Below are 23,798 nucleotides of genomic sequence, written 5' to 3' on the forward strand. Positions count from 1 at the left end.
CATTTTAAATGCAGTTGCCTTGCTCAATTTTTTTTCCCATGGTGGACCAAAAATAAGGCGAGCGTGAGTGGTACGGATGTGAAGAGGTTTTGGAGGGCTCTAATTGTTCTGTGAATGGCTAATGTCAATGAATTAATTTAATTTGTTTTCAAGCAACTGTGAGTGACAAGCGACATTACGTTGACTGAGTAGCAATTCTTTTATTTGTTTTATTTATTTCTGGAAATATGACACCACAGCTCGCCCTCTTGATTTCCCGTGGCTCATGAGTAGAGGTGGGCAATACAGCTCATATTTTATTATTATCCTGATAAACGGTGTTATTGCCATAAACAATGCATTTCTGAGCATATTGTGGATATTGAGAACACTGAACCATTACATGTTTCATTATAAAGAAAGTATAAATTAGGCCTGTTTAACTGGATTTGGTGCAGCACAGTATGTGAAATGCTGTATAAAAGTGACTGACATTTCCACAATGTATACTGTGAAGTTTAGATATCCCTATAATAAAATAATACCCCAAAAAAAACCCCACTCCATAATGCACCCCCCAGATCTGTTTGATGTGTGTGTGTGTGTGTGTGTGTGTGTGTGTGTGTGTGCGTGCGCGCGAGAGAGAGGTGAGAAAAAGTGAGTGAGAGTGCATGTTCTCAAAGGAAATACTTGTGTCTGATAAAGTGCAAGGACTAGTCACCACACAAACATCAACAATATATAACATCTGCCCTCTGCTGTCTGTTAGTTCATGCGCACGCACACGCACACGCACACACACACACACACACACACACACACACACACACAGGTACACACAAAGTGTGCCAAAGATACAAGTTAGGAAGATGCCTAGCAGGTTTCAGTGTCAAGACCTTCCGTTCTCTTTTTTCCACATCACACTGTCCTCTGCAAATGCGCAAGCACACACAGACACAAACAATATTTAAGCTTTACATACGAGAGAAACCCACTCCATGTGTCTGTCTGGGGGTCATAGTACGTCCCCTGTAGCACGCCTGCTAGTCCAGGGTCCGGCCACCAAGGGGAGTATTTTCTGTGATTAGTCACTGACCCTCTCCGAGTTGCCACAGAGCTCCGCCTCCCCGTCCAAACCCCGCCGATCCCCACATTAGTTGTTCTCCACACCTGGCTGTTTCTCCGGTAGCGACCATACAGACCATAGTAGGCAGGGCTGTGGTACACAGCATCAGCAGGAAGCAAGTGGGAGGAGTTCCGCCGAAGGCAGCGCGGCGCACGGATGATTGGGCGGGGCTGAAGGCTGTCTCCATCTACCAGACCCTGAGCCAACCAGGACGGAGATTCATCTGACTCTGCCTTGGGGTGCGCCCCAAGTTTGTCAGGATCTTCCCAGCAGTCATCGCTCTGCGAGTCGTCTTCTTCAGAGGAGGCAGACTGTCCTCCCTCACTACCCTCATCTGTCTCCTTCTCTTCACTCATCTGCACCACGCTGGCCAACAGCAGTGATGGCCCCAAGAGCTGGGCGTGGATGCTACGGTGTTTTGCTGCCCGGCGCCTGCGGAGGGAAAACCTAGGGGTCAAGCAGGCTGTGGTTCCGCTTGAGCGGCGCCGGACAAAACGCCGGTCCCTGACTAGAGGCCCTCCACTCTGACCACTGGCTGCCTGAAGGGCACCTTGCAGCTGGATGCTGGACCTGCGCCTCTGAGCCAGGCCAGCAGAGGGCAGTCCGGCACTGGAGCGCCGCCGTGCTTTACTGGCCGGCACAGCCACACTCGAACGCCGGCGGCCAGCCTGCTCACGGACCTTTCGGCGGAAATGGCGGCGGAAAAACATGTCCATGATGTCTCAGAGGGGAAAGAGGCTATGCGCCACAAGTAGTCCCTCCCAAAGAGGGCTCTGTAGGAGCAAGAGTAAATCTGTCAGCATGCAAGCTGCAGCACACACAACCACACGCAATGGCACCCAAATGCAATTTTTGATGTTACTGAAGAGGTAGGGCTACATGAGATCCAAAACTACAACAAACCTCTGTGGTCATGCATCATTTTGTAGTTGGTGACATGCCCATGAAAGGACTCTGAGGTCTAAAGACCTATTCTTATCAAGTATGCATTTTTAGGGAAGAAAAAACAGTAGAAACTTCACATTAAGTTTTTCAAACACCCTGAGAATGCAGGAACAACGTAAAACAAGAAATAAATTCTTCAAGCAGTTTTGACTATGGATCATTTTTTAAGCGCTGCAAGGTGCACACACTGGGTATATACCTCTGTCTACAAAAAAGACAACATAAATAGTTCAGGCATTAGCTTTAAAGTAAAGAGAAGAGCAAAACAACAAAAGCTGTAATCCTGAGCAATTCCATAGACATTATAAAGGAGAAGAAGACAGATTAGGGGTTAAAAATGAATGGGATAGCTGATAATGATCAACCTGGTACTGGTTTACAGAGAAAGCCTCACATTTCAATAAAAAGAGCAAATTAACTTGTTGGTAAAGCCACAAGCGGGAACCCCCTCCAATTGTGGAGACATGTACAGGTATAGTACCCAGAACAACCAGAAAAACATGTTTTTTTCTGCCTTTTTTGATCCAAAAAAGGAATTTGATTGTTGCTGGATTGTCAAAAATGTGGTCTTCAGTTTCAGGTTATAGATCTCTCCCCTGTCAAAGAGATAGAAGCCTGATCTTGCATGACTAGAAATAACTGGCTGCTGAGCAGACAAACTTTTCTATAAGGACTTTGGCAATTTTAAAGGTATTTCATATGTCAGTGGGGGAATCTTGCACATTTGCTTGGACTGCATCCAGGACAATGGCTGTCTGATTGGTGATTGTTAGTCAGCCAGTGCTTTTTAATGCATCCTGATGATGCAGCAAATTGAGCTGGCTCCTATTTTAAATTTTCCACACCATCACAGTCCATCAGACTGTATTAATATGTGTGTGTTTGTTTTCATAAGATTATGTTGGTGTGTAAAAAAACTGACATGAATGACGTGAATGGGCCTTAAGTTGTTTTTGTCAGTGGAAAAAATGAATGAGGTGTTGGTTTGCATGTAGTATATAGTGTACATAACAATACTACTATTTTGACTCCCTAACAACCTCAAAATAAAAAAAAAAAACAGTGTATGGGGGGGGAGTTTAATTGGGTGAAATGTCTCAGCTTCAGAACTCACCACAGAACAAAGTACTAAAAAACACCATTAATTCTCATAGACAGCTTAGACCTAGGATTTATCTGGATGGTAATGGCAAACTACAAAATGATCACACAACCTCAGAGGTCTATAGAATCTCAGCTCAACCTAATTTGTTAGAGATTCCTAATTTATTGCATCAATGGAAACTTGATCAAGATATTTCTCGCACACACCCACACACACACATAGGCACCCAAATGCAGTGCTGCTCTTTAATCCCACCTTTATGCTGTCCTTGGGGTGGAGCTACCTGAGGTCCACAACAACAATAGAGAAACTTAACCCAATCTGTTAGTGATTCCTAATTTAGCTCATCAGTGGAGAAACTTGATCAAAATATCTGATGGCATCATCTAAATCCCTGAGCCTGAGTTTCCGAGCGTTTGACTGACCATAATCAGGTGAAATATAACCTGCTGAGCAGGACCGAAACTTGACCCAACATCTCTGCGGGACCACAATACAGATGTAATCCACCTGTCTGTGGTTAGGTAAGCTTACCTGAAGAAAGTGAGGCTGATTTCTGGCTAGGTTTGGCCAGGAAAGCACTGCCTAGCACCAAAGCTCACGCTGCCTGCAAGCTATTTATAGCAGCAATAGATCTCTAGGGGCAACAGCAGCAGCAGTGTGACAGTGTCACATCAGGAATGGGGCACGCAGAGCATAGGCCCTGCTACAGAAGAATGGGCTGATTATTAGTCTCTAGCCAGCCTATCGTTGCAACAGCGTTTCCAGTCTCTCTTTGAGTGTTCTCTCTATGCTAACAAAAGTTAAGGACATTTTATCCTTCTTCTACAAAGTGAACATTTTCGTGATTTGAGGTTTTATGACAGTCTCGATACATGGGAATGCAGCAGGTGCTTACTGATAAGCAGTTAATATTAAAACACTTAAAAGCGTTAATGGGAAAACTACTCTATGAGCTCTTATTTTAAGGAACTTAAAATTAGGGTATTACAGTACTATTATCATTAAACTTGTTAACCTTCAGTAGACTTTACTGTTCAGTGAATATACCTGTTGTTGAAGGGAAAGATCTTCATATATAAAGTGCCATACAAGAAAGGCCACAGATTTTCGAGTGTATGGGTGTGTGTGGGCTAGGGGAACTGCGTGAGCATGTGAGCAAGTAAGCAATAGACAGCAGGAAAACGAATCTTTCATTTAGACCACAGTTTCTCGCAGAATTGGCGATCAGCCGTTTCAGTGCACTCGCTATTAAAAGGTCATTAAACCCACATACTCAAAACAACACTTGCACACGCTCGGCTGAAGTGATCAGATCATCATGTGGTTTCACATACTGAGACATTCTCAGAGCAATCATCAGAGCACAGCTCCAAGTATATCTGCTTGTGTTCAATTTCTCGTATGAATTAAATACCCATCAGATTACAAAAACAGATTATTAAACAGATTATAATACAAACATTAATCACGTTAGTCATGATTTATGGCACCATTATTATTTTCATTAGGCAGCTCAATTACAAGAGAATTTCTCTTTATGAGTACATTAACTAAGGTGATAGGCAGCACGCTGCCATGCAGAAAGTGAAGTGCTATACTAAAGCAACACTACATAAGTTTTTTTTTTGTTAAAACTGAAAGAAGTAGCATTACTGAGTCAGGAGAAAAAAGAATACAAAATACACAATAAGGTGTGCGTGCACTGCTGCAGGTCACTCTGTAAAGCCTAAAACAATCATTTAAAAGTCTGAGGTGTTGGGTGGATTTTGCAGGTGTTTTTCGGACCACATCTTAAACCTTTATGTAGTAATGTCACATGCACATGAGTCAAAAGGTAAGTCCAGCTCGATATTTAGGTCTCAAATGCTAAATTAAGACTGTTCTAATGAAGACATGAGGACAATAGTAGCTAAATCACTTACATCCTCGGAAGACACGTCCTTCACCAAGTTTGAGTTCTCTTTGAATTCTCTTTTAATGCACACAGAGTCATCAGATTCATTTGCTCGACAAAGAGGCCCGAAGCACAACCAACGTCTTTTAAACATTGCACGCAATTACACATTTGCGCCACTGAGGTCTCAAAATCCACAAACGTTACATAGTGCAGCTCAAACTAGCTTTGTTACTTCTAGGTAACATATTCAGAATTCTAATGTGTATTCCACATATTTACTCAGTCACAAGTGCTTAGGTAAAGTTCTGCTGAATTTGGATTTTTCACAGTGTTTTCAATACTTTTACATAAGTAAGTATTTCACATTAAATGTGCAAGCCCACTTGCACTTATAATGTGAAATACCAGGCATCTCATCTAGTAAACAAATATCTTATTTGTCCATGTCGAATATAATTCTTTTATTCAGATATTTAGATATTAATAAGTTAATAATTTTCCAGCATCAGGAAAAAGGCAAAAAACATTCAACAGAAAAAAGAAGCCTCAATAACTAAATATAATACCAATTTTGAGTATTTAGTGCCAACACTGCCTATGTTTCAGTTTCCATTCTTTTTGGGAGACTTGCTTTCAGGTTTTTTTTTTTTCAAGAAATTTGCAGGAATACTTTTTTCCCATCCCCAAAGTTCAGTCTTAGAAGTTGGTTGTATTTTTTGCTTCTCACAATACAAGTAATCCTGATTAGTTTTTCTACATCACTCCATCTCAGATGTCCAGTTTCGGTGTTCTTGTGCAAATTTTCTTCTTTTGTGACTGTTTCCTTTTCTCACTAATGGCTTCTCGATAGCTACACATCCTTTCCGACCCAAAACAGAAATCTCTCAAAGATAAAAAATAAATAAGTACTGTTTATCCTATGGTGACAGTTTTGTTGGTCTATCAGGTCTCTGTTTATTCACTTATTTTCCTTTGACTCTTCCCTTTCTTCCTCAAGCAGATTATTTTATATCTAATCTCCTCAAGAATATCTCCAGTAAAATGTATAACTTTACATTACTGGCCGTTTTGGCTGGAAATTAAATAAATAAAGGGTGGCCTCTGACTTCTGCACAGTACTTTAAGAGGAATGAGATTTAAGTGGCTAAAAAGCAATAAAATTTTAGATATCCTTTTAAATTTGTTTTATCTGTAAATAAGCTGTGAAGTATATGAAAGCATCTTGCCAGCTTCTGTCACTGTCACATACACTGTTCTCTTCTCCATACAGCAGCCCACAGATATAATAATGAGACAACGCTCTCCTTATACAAGTATACTGAAGATGTCACGCTTCTACAAAACACCCACACACATCTCTTGTAGTTAATACGAATATGCACACATGCACACACGCACACAAACACACACACAGACACATGCTTCATACTGTATGCTACATTAATACATGTACAGTTGTTTAATTTGTAAACTCTTCTTCTCCGTCTCTTACTTTTCCACAATTTCTCTCTCTCTTTCTTTTTATTCTCTCTCTCTCTCACGCACTTCACAACAGAATATGTCCTTGAATTTATGAAGGAGTCTTTGATGCTCCTAATTAGACATTCTGTTGAGCCGATATTCATACAGTAAAAGAGCAGTTCTACCTTGAGCGGCCCGTTAGCTCTCTTCTCGTTCTCATTATTTTCCATGCACAACCAGCATTGGTTACAAGGTGGAGAGAGAGGGAGCAGGTAGTGAGTGAGTGGGGAAAAACTGAGAGCAGGTCTGTAATAGATGTGTCATCTGCTCAGTCATTTCAGCACTTAAACATGCATTGCATAAAATTAAAGGAGAAACTGATCATCATTATCATTAAACACACTGTCCTAACAGCAAGCAAGCCTTCAAACGTTGTATCACATCACATCACAGAATCTTTAGGATGTCGACACTGGAAACATCAAGTATGTGCGTTAAGCAAAACATAAATAAACAATGCATCAGCTAATAGCTCCAGACTACAACTGCAAAATGGAATTAAATCGATTTTCTAAATTAGGACATTGTATCTGTATATTTTACAACGGTGTATCAAATTCAATATAATATCAGTAGTTTATAGTATATATCACAGGCAAAGATGACATAACGTGAATGTAGTCACATTAATGACAAACAATTATGCCAGATGTAAATGTAGAGAAAGGGTCATACAGCTCCCCCTTCTTTTCTCCAACTAATGGATTTGTTCTTCTCTTTTTCATTGTTGCTGTACACAGGTGGTATACGAGTGATGCAACACACTGCATCAAAAACAAGGAGTAAGCATTTTTGGTGTAAATGTTTCAGTCCTCATGGCATGGTCAGTGCTAGAGGTGGGCAATATGATGTTATGTTATCATTACTGCGTTGAATTACGACATAATACACTTCTATAAATATAATAATGATATCATCTGTACTTCTAGAACACTAAACAACTGCATGTGCAATAAAAACACCAATTTAGAGAGCCTGTGAACAACAACAACAACAACAACAGCAACAACAACCAACATCAATAACAGTAACTGTAAAGCAGTTGACAGTGCCAGTATCATAATATAACAAGCCAATACCAGAAAACAAATGCTGATTACTATGACATTAACTACAACTGCTGATTACCGTAACATTCAGTAAAAATAAGCAAAGTGTCTGGTGACCAGCAAGGACGTTCAATACAGCTCGTCCTTAATAAAGACAAAATCCCCTGCTGTATCCTCAGTAAGCAACTATGTGGGGCAAAAGTAACTGTGTCTGTGTGTGTGTGTGTGTGTGTGTGTGTGTGTGTGTGTGTGTGTGTGTGTGTGTGTGTGTGTGAGAGAGAGAGAGAGAGAGAGAGAGAGAGAGAGAGAGAGAGAGAATGAGTAAGTGAGAGAGTGAGAGAGAGAGAGTGAGAGAGAGTGAGAGAAAGTGAGAGAGAGAGAGAGAGAGAGAGAGACTGTGTTGGGACAAGGTTACTAAAATAAAGGGACTCCATATTTTATGTCCTGGTCATCTTCTGTCATCTTTCCCTCTCCCTACCAAAACACAGCAGAGGGGGGAGAGAGAAAGAGACAAAGAAAGAGACAGAGAGAGAGAGAGTGAGAGAGAGAGAGAGAGAGAGAGAGAGAAATAGCAAAAGGGAAAGATAGAGGCAGAAAGAGGAAAAAAGCAACCGAGAGAAAGAGAAAGAGAATAAGAGATAGAAGCAGCAAAGAGAAGGGATGAAAAACAGAGACATGAGAAGACAGAGATGAGAACAGAGAGAGAATGGAAAGAGAAAAAGTGGGAGAGAAAATAAGGGAGATCAGATCATAAGCTCAGCTCTGTGCACTGGATTCTCTTGCAAAGCCCTGACAAAACGCTCCAGCACCAATATAGGATCAACTTACAAGAACAGCTACAGAGAGAAATAAAAGCTTAAGCTCTAGATTCACACAGTTCTGCTGACGCTAACTGTAAAGTCTATGAATGTAAACAAGAAACCTGTCCAGAGTTCAGAGAGACTGTCAGTCTGCTCTTAATCTCTATCACTGACATGTTTAATGTTGCCTTATGAAGTGCAAAGACGGCTTGCAGATGGCCTGAGCAGCGCATAACAGTTTCAAGGAGTCTTGAGGGAGATCAAGAAATGTACAGCCACTCCCTGGAGACACACACACACACACACACACACACACACACACACACACACACTAGTGCAGCCCCTACTTTCCCACCCTGTGCATTCTGGGAAACAGGTCAGGGATCAGCAGATACAGAGAGAGTCAAAGAGAAATAGAGAGAGAGAAAGAGAGAGAGACTGTTACAAAGTTAAGGAGCCGGAACCTTCAGTTTATTTCTATAATCTGACTGTTACTGAACTTGTATCAAAACAGTGGCTGAGCGTTTGGTCGGAAATCAGTCTGCTAAAAGAGAGGGTTTAAGAACAGCTCTGTGCTCTTTGAGCTTTTCCATTAAGATTTAAGGATCGGCGCATTACAAAAGCAGACTGACATTAATACCTAATGGAGCAGTAATCACCGCTTCTAAAGTGGGTGAATCAGAAAAAGGTACAGAAGCAACTGGAAAAATGAGTCACTAAGCTAAAGAGCATGAGCTGTATTTAAACCACATACATTTACACCGTAGGGCGAGCAAAATCAATGGCACTGGACAGGCTGCTGCAGTACAGGTCAGGGTCCAGCTTTGCACATCAGAAAGCCTTTCTTTCCTCCATATTTCAGTGCCATGCTCCGTGTCGCATCGATATAAAACGGCTGCCACCTTCAACAAATACATTATATTACATACAAATGGGTGACAAATTAAAGGAAAAACATAAAATGTATGACAGGAGAAATATAACAAGTGTACATGATTTTAGACAGATGTACTGCATGATATAATTAACCAATTTACATCCAGCAATGCTCTGTGCATGCTTTTTCAGTGCACGTATAGGCTTACTCTGATTTCTTTCAGTTTTCTCATTCTGTGCAGTGCGAAAACGTCAACAGCAGCAAAGCAGCATTGAACACAGCACCTGAGATGGCAACAGAACACTTTTAGAGCAATGTGGAAACCAACTACATGCTGGATGAAATAAACAATTTAAATATTCTTCATCTTCTAGATGATATATATTGACATTTCCAGGCGAAGGGGCTGCATGTTTAAACAAAAAAAACACGCAGCATGACGTTTGAGTCTTATATTACATTTACGTCACGTCTTTTTCTGTGCGTTTATTGGCCGGTTGCAAAACAGAAATCTAATTATTGCTTGACTCATGTAGACATGCCGTTTTCCCATTATCTGATTACCCAAGTGCACATAAGCAATTTCTGACTAAATCTGATTTTCTGCAGTTACCAGAATATTAAGTGCATGTAAACACACTCAATGACAGGAAAAACAGGATTTACAGGAAAAACATCAGTGCACATTCAGTTAGGCTTGTCATAATTGTGGAATTTCACTGATAATTAAGTGTCACATACATAGTTATGATAAAATATTTTATTCACTTAACTGTTTGCAACTACAAAAGTACAAGCACAAAGTCACCAAATTGGCTGATCAGCTATCTTGCTTCCTAGCTATCTTTATTTACTATCACACAGATGTCTACCATTACACAAAATAATGCATAGAAACAATCAAATCTTACATTTTCTCAAGAGTATGAAATATAAGCCAAAAAAAAAATGTAAAAATGTTGGAATGAGTTACATAGCTAACAAATAATCTTTACTAGACCATGTTAGAGCATCAAGTAAGACTTTTCAACTTGGAACTGTTGTTTTTGTAAGATCCATGACTTCTCATTTAATGTATTTATATTTTTTTCTTTTATTTACATTTTGCTCTCAATGTATTGCAATAGTATAAGGGGAGACTGTGTGATTGAGGAAGGGAAGAGAACTTGGGCTGGAGTTCTAGGCGGCTTCTGCTTGGAGCTAGTTGGTGGTAAGACTGACAGATAGAAATGAGGAGGAGTAAGGAGCTGGACTGGTGTGGGGATTTAAAAAACTGTCATGGGGAACAGAAGGTAGAGATTAGAATTTATTGGCCATTTGATTGAAAGGAGGAGGAGTTACAGGCAAGGTCCTCCCCTCAAACTTTAGTTATTCCATAACTCTATTTATTTGCCTGAACGAGATGCACCCAGTTCAGTCTGTCATGATGTAATATGACTGTAAAATCAACAAGTGTGGAACATAATAGCTTAAATAATTGTGATCAGCTCAATTAATTGCGTTCTCTTGATTATGTTATAATGGTGATAGGCTTACATTCAACAAGTGTGATATTTGTGGTTTAGCGTGATATAGAAGGAAAAACAAAGAGCATCTGCTCTAGTAGTAGACAGCGCTATCCACCACAACCATCAACTGAGGGAATATCTTTTGAAAGAACAATGTTCCACCCTCCAGTGCTGTTCCAGCACTTTGTGAAATCCAGGTCAAGAGGCACTGAAGCTGTTCTAGTGGTTCATGATTGCCCAACACCTTACTAAATTACTTTATGTTATGGTTTCCTTAAATTAGACACCCATCTGCATATACATACATTCTACCGATTATTATGCTATGATATATATGCTACTAATTCTTTTGATGTATAATATGATTGTAAATACATTTAAATCATCATGATGATATACATTGGACTGTGGTGTAGTACATGTTCCAAGGGTGAGAATTCTTACTTTCCTTCTGAAATGCAACAGCCAAGCAGCATCTATTTTGAGTGTTGGCTAGCTGACACATTTTGACACATTTCAGTGAACCAAAAGCAGGAACTTAGCATTCTCTTATATTGGGGAAACATTTTTCACAGTTCATGCTCTCAGAGCATTACTGACAGCCAATCCCAGAAGATGTGAAAATATAATTTCAGAGAAATCAGGTGAAATTCCCTTTAGCAATTGCTTGTTGGCCACAGAGACACAGTTTTCAATTTATCAACCAAAATTATCAATGCTGGCATCGCTGTGGGTAGCAAGCAGACGTTTCCATGCTCAACAAAAAAAAAACAAAAAAACAGTGATGATTAGCAATGAAATAGAACATGAGCTTGTTTGTGTTTTTGTTGCTTCTGAGAGGATGTGTGATGCTGATTTGCATGGAGGGGACAGGAACACAGTGCAGTATTGTGGGCCTGATGAGAAGAGTGAGTGTGTGTCTGCGTGCTGTGTGTGTATGCGTGTGTATGTGTGTATGATTGTATATGTGTGCACGCGTGCTGTGCTGATTAGAGGAGCCGATGTTCGAGATGCAAAAGCCTGAGTTAGATTTGCATGATATTCTCAGAAAGAGAGTTTGAGGAACTCCTGTGACTTTACACTTAGCCCATTATAGATTAGGCGTGTAACCCATCGCCACTATCTGCATCTGTATCTGTTTAGCACCCAAAATGTTTCAGCATCCGTATTTGAACCGGAAGGGGGTGTGTCAACTGTGTTGTTTTTTTTGTTTGTTTTTTTTTCGTGGGGACGTGCTGCACAAGATATGTTCTGCATAGGCTATATGGAGCAGCAGCCACACTTGCACGTAACAGTGGGAGACTTTAACAAGGAAATGTTACACTGCAATCATATTGTAGTCACAACAAATGCGAGTATGAAAGCATATTTCTCTCATTACGTAGCTCCCTTCTCCATGGATAATACCCAACTTTGCAGGTTACACACTTTTGCTACAAGTCACCAGTTGTAGTAAAGACATCTTTTGAATACTAATTTGCTTTAAAAGTGAAAAGATGATGTGATATTTGCTTTGCTTTGAACTCAAAGAGACCTACATTGGGATTCCCTCGTTTTTGTCCATATGCTCTTTAGCTTACCTATGTTTGCATCAAAAGTAGGTTTGTTTTGCTTTGAACAATTTTAGGTAATTCTCTCAGTGTTGTGGTAAGGACATATAAAGGGGAGATAAAAACAGAGTACTGTACAAGAGAGAAAAATATATTTTAACAGCTATTTACATGGGACTTCTGCCAATTTATCAAAAATGTCTACATAATTCACTCATTGACACTCATAATTCACTCAGTGGTTTGATGTGAAATGGAAAGAAAGAGGGGTTACAATGTACAACAGAAATAGTCATTTCATTTACTATCCAAAATCGACCAGTGACCCCACACGTGTCTTTGGGGGCTATTTTGAATTGCAATGCTCTGCTTGTACACCTCTGCCATAACTTGTTTTTAAAAATATGTTTTATGTGCAAAACCTTATCTTAAAACCATCAGTGCTACATCGGTTTAAGTGGGGTGTGTTAATAGTAGTTTTACACAAATCCATGCAATGGCTGAGGGCACAGAGGAGAAGTTAGGAAGGTAGCTAGTTCACATCAAATACTTTAAATTCTTGTTACTTTTGATGCCATTAATGTTTGTTTGCATGTTGTATGGTGTTTTACATTTATCAACCATTTTGTATGTGAAAACGTGTTATGCTTCACCCTACAAATGCGAGCACAGATCCAAAAATCCTCTGTAGTTGTAGAAACACCCATTTATGTATAGAAGGTAGCCCATCTGTTGCAATATACAGTTTGTCAGTCAACCCCAATGTTGGTCAGTTTGTGACCACATTGCTGCTGCTAACCAGATACGATTTGGGTGGTGGATCACACTCAGCACAATAGTTCCAGCCAAGAACAATTCTGTGGTCAGAAATTAGACAATTGATAAGTGACTAAAGAAAAACTAGCAACAAATTGTGAATCAACAGATACTATTAATTACTAAACAGTATTTATTTATAACTAAACATTTATCTACAGCTAACTATTAACAAACTAATACAGCCCTGTTCACAGCCAGACTGACATCTGCTTCAAGCACCAGACACATATATCGGAAAGAAAACACAAGACCCCATTCAAGACACTGCTGGCAGGAAGTTTTTGTCAGTTGCCCTATTGGGATCATTGTTGAGCCAAGGAATTCTGATTTTTTTTTCACATTTTTCACAAAACACAAACTATTTTGGAATTCAAGGGCAAATTTCAGATTGCCCCAAGAGGCCGGATGCATGTGGGAGAATTACGATAAGCAGACAACTGTTTGTGCGTGGGCTGCAGAAAGAAACTGTAGCCACATAATGTGACATAGTAAATGTATTTTTGAGCTTTTTTTCCTTAGGGGTCTGCCTAAAGACAGACAGACATATTACACCTACACATTACACACAGACACAGACTAACTGCAGATGGCCATGCTGTGGCATATAACACCCACAGACTAAACCCACAAACAAACACAGACACTTACATACTAAATATAGATGGTATTAAACATCAGCACAGAGCAGTGCAGCTGCACCATTTGACCTATTCAATCTAAAAACAAGTTTGACTAAGGTACTCTGCTCTCTGCTGGTGCCCTCTATACGCATTTACAGACAGAGAGTAAGTTTTTTTCTTCATCAGACCTGAGGGCTTCACTTCAGCAGCATCAGCTAAGCTAATCAGTCAAATAGTTTTGAAACCTTCACATCCTGACCAAGTGCCAGATAAAGCTCTGAAACAAGTCAATCCAAGGGTTAATGCGATTACCTATGAGTCTAAGAGGTAACAGAATTTATTGTCGCTTGGAAGGATGAATTTGACTGGCTGAGCTACAACTCAGAACAAGAGATGTTTTGGGTTACCTGCTGTGTGCACCCCAATTTGGCTGCGAAGCAAGTAGCTATGTTAGCTGCCACAGCAACCATCAAACCACACGACAACGACAGGGCTGCCAACTCTCATGCATAGGCCGTGAGGCTCATACAGTTCGGTCTAATCTCATGCTTTCACGACACACTCAACAGTTCTCACGCTTTTTTTACAAAATGACCCACTGGCGAATCTGAACGCTCATGAAGTTTCCTACTGCTTAGTTTTCACTGATTAAAAACAATCTGGACTGGCAATGGTGGTTTACTTCAATAAAAGAGAAAAAGATCACGCTAGCTGGTCAGTAACATTTTGGGTGGGCAGAGAGTGGGTCAAACATTCTCACGGACAAACCTTCACCATCTCTAGCACACATTCAGTCACTCTCGCATGCTGAATGTCTTTCACATATTAAATGTTCCTCCTCCTTATACATATTTTGTCGTATTAGGCACTACACAGACATAAAATATAACAGGGTATTAACTGAGGCATTTGCTAAGCGTCATGCTGCTGTAGGAAATAAACTGTGGTGGGAGACACCAGCTTACTAATTGTCCAAAGCACTACTTTTATTATGGGGAACTTGCTTTACACACGAGACAATAACAACCAACATAACTTTTATATGCTTGTGATTTCTAGCATTTATGCCTTATTGTTGTGCTGGATAACTGTTGTAGTTGCTGTATTTGTTTAACTCTTTTTTAACTGGTCTATATTCGAGTTTCTCTGTAATTGGGCTGTATTTTGCCCTCATTAGAGAAACCTGACTAATTCAGCGTCAATGCTGAAAAAAGCAGAACTTTCCAGCTTTCAGTCTTTACTCCTCTTAAGGTTTAAAAGTTGTCAATCTTTATCAGTTCTATGTGACAATATTGTTTGGGTAAGTTAAGAAAAAAACTAATTGTACTTGTATTGAATATTGAATTATATATTAATTTATATATTAAAACAAACAAATTAATTAATTAATTACTGTTGGACAAAGCAGATTTTTACCATCAATCAGGGTTGCCAGATTTGTGATTCCCCCATTAAATCCGGTACAGTGCGGTACAGTACAGTGCAGGTAATAACTATACAGTGGTGTGGAACATCTTTGAAGTACTCTCTAAACATACTACTATTTTAATAAATATGTTGAGTTTTACATCATGCTTTAAAGGTTTACATTTGGACACATTTTGGGTCAGTTTCAGACTGCTACAGCCTGCATGCGTGGGTCATTCACACATACAGTGTTTGTGCTGCTGAGCAGAGCAGCAAAAAAGTTCTATAGACATACATTTTCCAAACAAATAAACAGTCAAATCTGTCAGTTTGCTCAATAAAAATATAATTCTTAAAAGAGCACTGTACATTTTTTACCCTGCACAGAATTCTGACCTGTGCTTGGGCAATCATTTCAAGCCTGGTGAACCAGGAAACTGTTAAGCACGACGACGAAGAACGAATCTGCTGGTAAAACCCAGCAGGTGTGGGGTAAACTTGATGTGATAACCTTAACAAGCCTGGATTAGTGTATATATACAGCAATTTATATTTGACATAGCAAACAGTGAAATATTATTTTAGGCACCAAATACAAGGTGCAAAATGGAACTGACAAAGCGTGAAGAGGTAAAAATATATCATTATGAATAGTAGAAAATACGGTGATGTAAATCTGAGTTCATATCACCCACCCCTAATTAGAGATGGGATTTCAGTGGGTGTATATACAGATATTTAAAAAATAATAAAAAGAAAAGGGTGAGGAGCTCGGCCATCCGGGAGGAGCTCGGAGTAGAGCCGCTACTCCTCCGCATTGAGAGGAGCCAGCTGAGGTGGTTCGGGCATCTGATCCGGATGCCCCCTGGACGCCTCCCGGTGGGGGTGTACCAGGCACGGCCTACCGGAATAAGACCCCAGGGTCGTCCTAGGACCCGCTGGAGGGATTATATCTCCAAGTTGGCCTGGGAGCGGCTTGGGGTCCCCGGGAATGAGCTGGAGGAAGTTGCGGGGGACAGGGTCATCTGGGATTCTCTGTTCTCCCAACTGCTACCGCGACCCTATCTGGACTAAGCGGTTAACGATGATGATGATGATGATAAAAAGAAAAAATGTTGTGGATCAACCCATAACCACTGCACTCAACCTACAAATCTCAATATATCACTGGCAGCCCGACACTATTTGCTCACGCATTATGTTACTGGTTTTCATTTTGTTTGAAAACATAAATTTTATATAGATCTAAGAAGCAGGACTCTCTTAATGCAAATGTTAGCTAGTTAACATATTCTTTAATTTAATGACCTTTTATTGAACGTTAGCTGGTCACTTAACTGGACAAGTAGCCTTCTGTCCATATGACAAGTGCTTGAACAATCTTAATGTCAAGCCCTGATACTGATTTATAGTTTTTCTATAATAAATGCTAGTCCCATATTTACTTTGGTACAGTGATGATGCCACAGTGGACTACATGTTAAAAAAAAGAATTGTATAAAATAGGTTTATTCACTTACTGAGTGAAAGAATTTTGGCTCACAAGCCCCACTTTGGGTAGCCCTGCTTTAGTCTGCTTTAGAAACTGCATAAACTGCATGCAAACAAGTAGTTGATTGAATGACAGCCCATAATGCCATTATATTATTTTATTTATTTATTTTTACCAACTGTTTTTTTTCCTCCTGTTCTTTCTTAAACAATTTCTTTTTTTGGAAATGCTGAATTAGAAGAAAATAACTACTGGTTCTTTTTCCAAATCTTTTTGCAAATTTGGCACTACTATTTGCTGGTGAATTCAGTCCTTTTAAACTTGTTTGGGAACACTAGAAAAACTAAATATTTTGATACATATTGTATATTCTGGAAATGTCAAATGATGTTATATTTATCATAACTTACAGGACTGTTCCTGAACCTGTCTGCTAGAACTCAGACTGTACAGTAAGCAGAAAACGGATCCCTGGGCAGTGCTCCTATTTCAGATTTTTTTCATGAAAATAGACTCAGATGTTGGATTTGAAAGTCAAAAGTGTAATCAAAAGCACTTCGGTTCTGATTTCTACCACAATCCCTGCATCTTTTCATCAAATGGCCACCTGTTCATCACATAAACCACGTTCGATCAGGAAAGATTTGGATTGGCTCAGGAACAGTTTCTTGGTTTGATGTTCTAACAAGTCAAAGCCCTCCAGCAGAGCACTAGCTGCTACTCTCTGTTAAGAGCTGTTCCAACACATCCCAACCCAGAAACCCAGGATGTGCCCACCACCACACCCAGAAATCCAGTGCAAAGCAAACATTCAGGCTTTGTAAATCAAATTTTAGCATCTGACTTCGTTTACAACCAGGCATTGAGACATGTTCTGCTGTTTGAGTCTTTAATTACAGTATTATACCTTAGGGGTACGCTTACTACAAGTTACATAATCTACTCAAAATAACAATTGAAAAATATATAAAATATATATGTCAGCATTTCATATGGCTCATCTCTCAGACACTGAAGCTGTGTTGTAGAGTAAAATCAACCGTTTGGAATGTTAGGATCGACTTTTGACACAAACAAGCATGCACACATGGAGAGAGAGAGAGACAGAGAGACAAACAGAGAGATAGGGAGAGAGAGAGCATGTCTGGCGTTGCCATGATGACAGCTGGTTAACCTCTGAGATTATCTGAGCGTGTCCAAAAGCAGAAACAAAGTCATCACACACTCCACTCAAGTGTGTGACACAGTGGGCAGAGAGAAGTGATAATTTGGCAGCTCCAAAACAAGCAAACAAACAAGTCGAGAGAGAGAGAGAGAGAGAGAGACAGAGAGAGAGAGACAGAGAGATAGAGAGAGATAGACAGAAAAAGAGTAAAAGAGTAAGAAAGAGGACAGGGAGAGAGAAAGAGAGAGAAAGAAAGAAAAAAGAGAGAGAAAGAGAGAGAGAGTGATGGAGAAAAACATAAGAGAGGTACAGTGAGCGAGAGGGAGTTACATGTAAAGCAGAGCAGCTGTAACTGGTTACTGATGAATTTAAACTGTAATAAAACACATCACGCCCCAAACAAGCTTATACTCCAATCATGAGTGACTTTAGAGAGCGAATATAATCATTTAAGAGGCTTTGAAGACTCTTCTCAGCCTTTAGCATAGCTTTCTGATCTAGAACAGCGCAAAGACACAAACACTTCTCTTTTCAGCATGACAGGGACTGGAAAGGATAGAGCACAGTGGAATTCATAAAATACAGATTTATAAAAAATTTAAAGCAACACTACATTCAAGCTGAATCAACAGCCACAGATTACCTTCTTAAGCTGGACATACATTACATGATTTTAACCCTAATTTGTCTCTTCTGACAAATTTTCAAAATCTGCGGTGATTTTCAGGGTCAGAAACTCGGTCAGAAGTGACCAACAATCTGGTGGTGTGAGAGGGGAACAGTCAACAGCCCTCTGATCTAGCTTCGAACTGATCGGAAGCCTTCTAATTCTTTCAAGCAGGAGATGCTGCTTGCTGAACACACGCAAATAAGAGCCTTTACAATGTTTATTATGTATGGACCCAGATGTCAAGTCACTGTCTTTACAATTTCAAGTCAGCTGCCAATTTGTAGAACAATATTTCTCCAGCTGTCACTGTGAAATCTGTGTTTCTCAACCACATCTTCATCTCCAGTTTGTGTTTTTCATTGCTTTTCTTGAGTGTGCATGAAACCACAAACCGATTCGATCCAGTTTGGCTTCGTTTGGATCAGAGTCTAGAGTCTCACTTGAGTCATATGTTGACCTTATCTATGACTCGACTCGGACCCATGCTTAACTGACCCGTGACTCAAATCAGACTAATGCTTAACCGATTCAAGACTTAACACTTGCGAAAATGTTACCAGAGGAAAAAAACAACACTAATAAAACTGATTAAATTAGGGCCACCTATCATAACGCAGTAAATGAATAAAACCTTTGCTTCCAACCTTGTATGTGCGATTTTGCCTTTCAGTTTTACTACAGTCATGTGCAGTGTTGACAGCATCACATTCTGGGTACTGTAGTGAATTTACATTATTAGCCTGGCAACTGTAGTCACTGCCACAACGCAACATGCTCTCCTTCTTTCCTTTTTCTCGTTGACACTCAACGGTAAACAGCAGTATTTACTGCAAAGCTGTTCTCGCAGCTCGCAGCATCAGGTCCAGTATGGGTTTAAATATCAAGCCTTTCATTATAGAAAAACCTTGTGAAGAACAGAACAAAGTACTACATGCAGTAAATGTGGTGTTTAAAGGAAAGAGGCAAAACTATGAAGCTAATTTGGCTTTAGCAGTCAGCTAATCTAATTAAAGTTCTAGCAAGTTACAGACCACATTCCTTTAAAATTTATTAGAACTTGAATTTATTAAAGCAGAATTAGCATTTATGCTAGGTAGCAAGCACAGACTAACTAACTGTTTCAAGTGCAATAAACTAAGACATCGTATTAAAAGCCCATAGTGCTTCAGTTCTTCCCTTCAAGACCGAAGGTTATTTTGTAATGAAAGACTCAATATTTAAAGCTGTGTTGAATCTGATAGATGCAGCTAATAATGAGAAATCCTCTGCTATACACTCAAGACTCGACTCAGACTCGCACCTCAGAGACTCGAGACACAACTCGGATTCGCACCTCAGAGATTCAAGACTCAATTCGGACTCGCACCTCAGAGGCTCTAGACTAGACTTGGACTTGCACCCCAGAGACTTCAGGCGACTTAGACTCACACCTCAGAGACTCAAGACTTGTCTCAGACTTTCGCCCTGGGACTCGGGACTCACATAAAGTGACTTGTGAATACCTCTGGTTTGTTTCATGTGATAACAGAAGGAACTTGGGGGTTTTGGTGCTTTTTGCAGCCAAAACTTACATGTGTTATGCGTTTCTTTACTACTAGTGGTCTAATGCTGTGGGGAAGGCAGTGGTCCGTAATGGACCAGTGGTGGTACTTCATGTCATAAAAATCAGTAAAAACAATTGATTTAATAATCAGAAGTAATGTAAAATGTTTTAAATGCTAAATACTATTAACACAAGCCATGCAACACCATTGAGCAAAACAGTGTTGTTTTAGCTCCTTGCATCTAGAAACAAAATACAATTCTCACAAGTAAGTGGACAAAAAAACAAAAAAAAATAAATTCCACTAAATTTGCCACCATTCTGCCTGATTTTTCATATAAAACAAGATTACATTGGCCTAATCTGTTGACATTTTCTGTTCAACAATAAACACTGCATATTGCAGGAGGTTGGCAGCCAAACATCGCTGTGCTGAAAATTTTCTGTTACAATAGCCCTAATGGCTACAAATATTCTAAAGGATTATTTTCAATTCAAGTTGCTGAAACACTGTTGTGCTCTTCTCATGCAGTATCATTCGGTTCTCCTGCGGGTCTTCAAGCTTTCTAGCGATAAATATGTGGCCCATGAGGTTTAAAAGGTTAAGAACCTCTGGTTTAGTGTGCGTGCTCACAATTACATAACAAAAAAGTGTGATGCTCTCTGTTTCTAAATCTGTTAGGATTTTGAAAGTTGCGTAGTGCATTCCCAGTTTTATCGTGCAAACCTCTGGCAGTGACCTCAGTCAGTGTGTGCGTGTTTTTCTGAGTGTGTGTGTGCGCATCACACAGCAGTCCCTAGTGGGTTGTTCCTAAAGTCCTTGGGAAAGTGGAAGCGATGGATGTGTCTGCACGCACAAACACACACAAGGCATATAAAGCGATGCTGTATTATCATTGTTCTCATCCACTTTTCAGATTCTTAGAAGTTTGACCATTACACCAGTGCAACTCAGCATAACTCATCCAATCAGCTCTCCAGCATCTTCCACAGCATGTGTGAGTGTGTGTGTTTTATAAAGACAAGTGGCACAAAGTAGGGCCCACACTGATTCTCCACATGTCTCAGTGCTGAAGTGTGAAGGGCAGCATGTGTGTTAACTTGCATATGTGCAGAAACCGAAACAATCTGTTAACTTGAAGCAGTGTTAGTGAGACAGATTGAGATGAAGAGAGAGGGGAAAAGGGAGAGAGATAAAGAGAGAGAGAGAGACAAAAAGAGAGGGACAAGGTTACACAGTGAGAAAGAGCAAGAGAGCGAGGGAGAAAGAGAGTGGGTTTGACCTGTGTGTTATTTCCCAGCATTGCTGTCTGTAAAAATGCATTTTCACACATTTGCACATTTAAAACAAAACACATTCTACAAAGTGTAATAATTAAATGCAAAGATGTAAACTAAATAAGCTTATGTATACTAAATATATACTGAATAAGCTTATGTATTTGATTACCTAGCCACATTAATAAAGCTGTTCTCCACAGCACTGGATTTACAAACTCGTTTATACGCTGTTCTAGCCATAGTGTTCTTTTCTTTGTAAATCTTTATTTAAAAATGGCATGTTATTGTTCATTTAAGTCTATTTTTTTCAGGCGGCAATTTTAAAAACTTTAATTTCACAATTAATTGTCAAAATAATCTGCAGATTATTCAATAGCAAAAGTTCTTCAAATTTGAGCGGCGTCTCCTCTAGAAAGATTAAGAGTAGCAGAATGAATGGAGGTCTATGGGGAGAAACAGAGATAGAGAGTGCGAGAAAGAGCAGTCATTCATTTCTGTCAGGGTAAATATTTACATGAGAGCAATGTCACAGCTGCTGGATATTAAATAAGCTTGATACTTCAGCTCCACCATTCCAGGCCAATATACACACACACAACCGCAAGATATGCGTATACATACTCAAGAAGAGCCAAAATCAACTTTGAAGGGTTTCCAAACCTTATATCAACTTGGGAGTCAAGAAAACAAAACGTGCTCCTCATGCCCAAAGCCAATGAAGTTTTGATGGGACTGGACCCGGGCCTTGACACTGATTCATCTATATAAGGGACGCGTTAGAGTTTTTCAGAATAGTCAAACAGCGACAGAATTTTTAAAAAATTCAAATAGTTAATTAGAATTTTTAATAGGCAAATTAGCTTCTCTCTAACATCATATGTTCTCATACTGAAGAACAATGAGATGTCTGAACTCTATTCCTCACCAGAGAGCAGTGGTTTCGGTTTTCTAGTCTGTTTAGTCCAAAGCAGGAAGCAAAGAAAGACTACTGCAGCTCGCTAAAAACTACCATTAAAAACTAAGTAATAAGCAAACACACTGAGAAACTGATCCAGCAGGGCTGCTAACACTGTGCACTGAAGCTAAAGCCAAGTGGTGATGTTCACGGTAGGACAATATGGTCTCTCTACAGCCTATTTTACAAAAAAATCACTGTGTTAACATTTATACCTCGCTATTCTTTTCAGCCTAACAGAGCAAACATGGCATATACAGATTTTTGTATGTCAACTTTATCACCGCCATTAAGCTGACTTACGTGTCTAGACCAGTTTTGGAGAAGCAGTTAAAAAACAGGCTAAAAATCACACAATGTATTCCTGACGGGAATCTGCTAAGGCAGAATGTTTAAATTGACCTACGCATTGACTGCATTTGTTCTTTAGCACAGCAGTGTACACTCTGCTTACTTCACATGGTATCATCAGGTACCGGAATGCTAGTATCGAATGCTGAATTTTTATAGTAAAGTATGAGGAGTGCGGTATCAGCCCAATACCCGACACCAGTATTTGTATTGATGCATTCCCACTTTTTATCTCTGTAGTTCATAATCCATTGTGTCAAGTCATTCAAAAGACAAAGGTCTTGTTCTCCATAATTTTTTAATTTTTAAAGTGTAGTGATTTTTTGCCCACATCTAAAGGCCTTCTGATGTTTGGTTATGTCATAGTGTCCAGCAAGCAGGAAAACCAATAATATATCTTAGCACGGTTTTCCTCCACCTTCCACCATCCTGACCAAACATCAAGCAAGAACACGAGCCATCACCTCAGCTCTTGCTGCACGTATGCAGTTGGTTAGCCTGTGAAAGAAATCTCTTCTTCTCGTCACTTGACTTACTTTCTCACTTTCAATTTTGGTTTAGGACCAGTTTCAAAAATAATCATGTATGAGTTATTTTACTCTTGTTCATGTTAACGAGTAAGGTAGTAAATATCTGGCAGTAATTACACTGTTTTCTAATGTTTTCTGCCATGTTATGAGGTGTTCAGCTGATGATGAGGACGATGCACAAGCACACACAAAGTCTTTCTCTTTCTCAGGCACATTATGTAGTTACAATTGCACACTGATTTATTTAATATGTGATCACTGTCTAATCATGTGATTAATATGTTATCATTATATAAATATAATCTGACTTCATTTTTCCTGAAGTTTCTCTTGGTCTTGGAAATGTGGAAATGTAAGAAAAGCAAGAGCAACGCGGGAGCTAAAAGGCTAGCCTAACCAACGTTTCACCTCATCGACGTCTAAAAAAGTTAATATTGATATTAAAATCAGACTCTTAACAAATATTGAATCATGTTTCAGGAACTACAGAAATTACACATCAAATGTCAATTCTATTATTTTTGGGTTCTCTGCAAAACAGATGGATTCTGCTGACTGTGTCTGACTCTTTCTTCGCTTTGGAATGCCTGCTTTTCATAATCCAA

At 39.6% G+C, this 23,798-nt stretch overlaps 1 protein-coding gene across 15 annotated transcripts in view; it reads right to left on the minus strand.

Annotated features, from left to right (window-relative positions):
* dgkza (diacylglycerol kinase, zeta a) overlaps window positions 1-23,798 on the minus strand; it is a 194,775-nt gene that overhangs the window by 91,386 nt on the left and 79,591 nt on the right. For 11 of the 15 annotated variants that reach the window (XR_005008007.1, XM_036583973.1, XM_036583974.1 and 8 more), the window contains exon 2: window positions 962-1,878. The exons of the other annotated variants lie outside the window; for them this stretch is intronic. Coding sequence is in view for 10 of the 11 variants with exons in the window: in XM_036583973.1 (XP_036439866.1) it covers window positions 962-1,821 (860 nt within the window). In the remaining variant the exon portion in view is untranslated. The remainder of the gene's footprint in view (window positions 1-961; window positions 1,879-23,798) is intronic. 15 annotated transcript variants of the gene reach the window in all.

Source organism: Colossoma macropomum, unplaced genomic scaffold (genome assembly GCF_904425465.1).
Source record: "Colossoma macropomum unplaced genomic scaffold, Colossoma_macropomum, whole genome shotgun sequence".
NCBI lineage: Eukaryota > Metazoa > Chordata > Actinopteri > Characiformes > Serrasalmidae > Colossoma > Colossoma macropomum.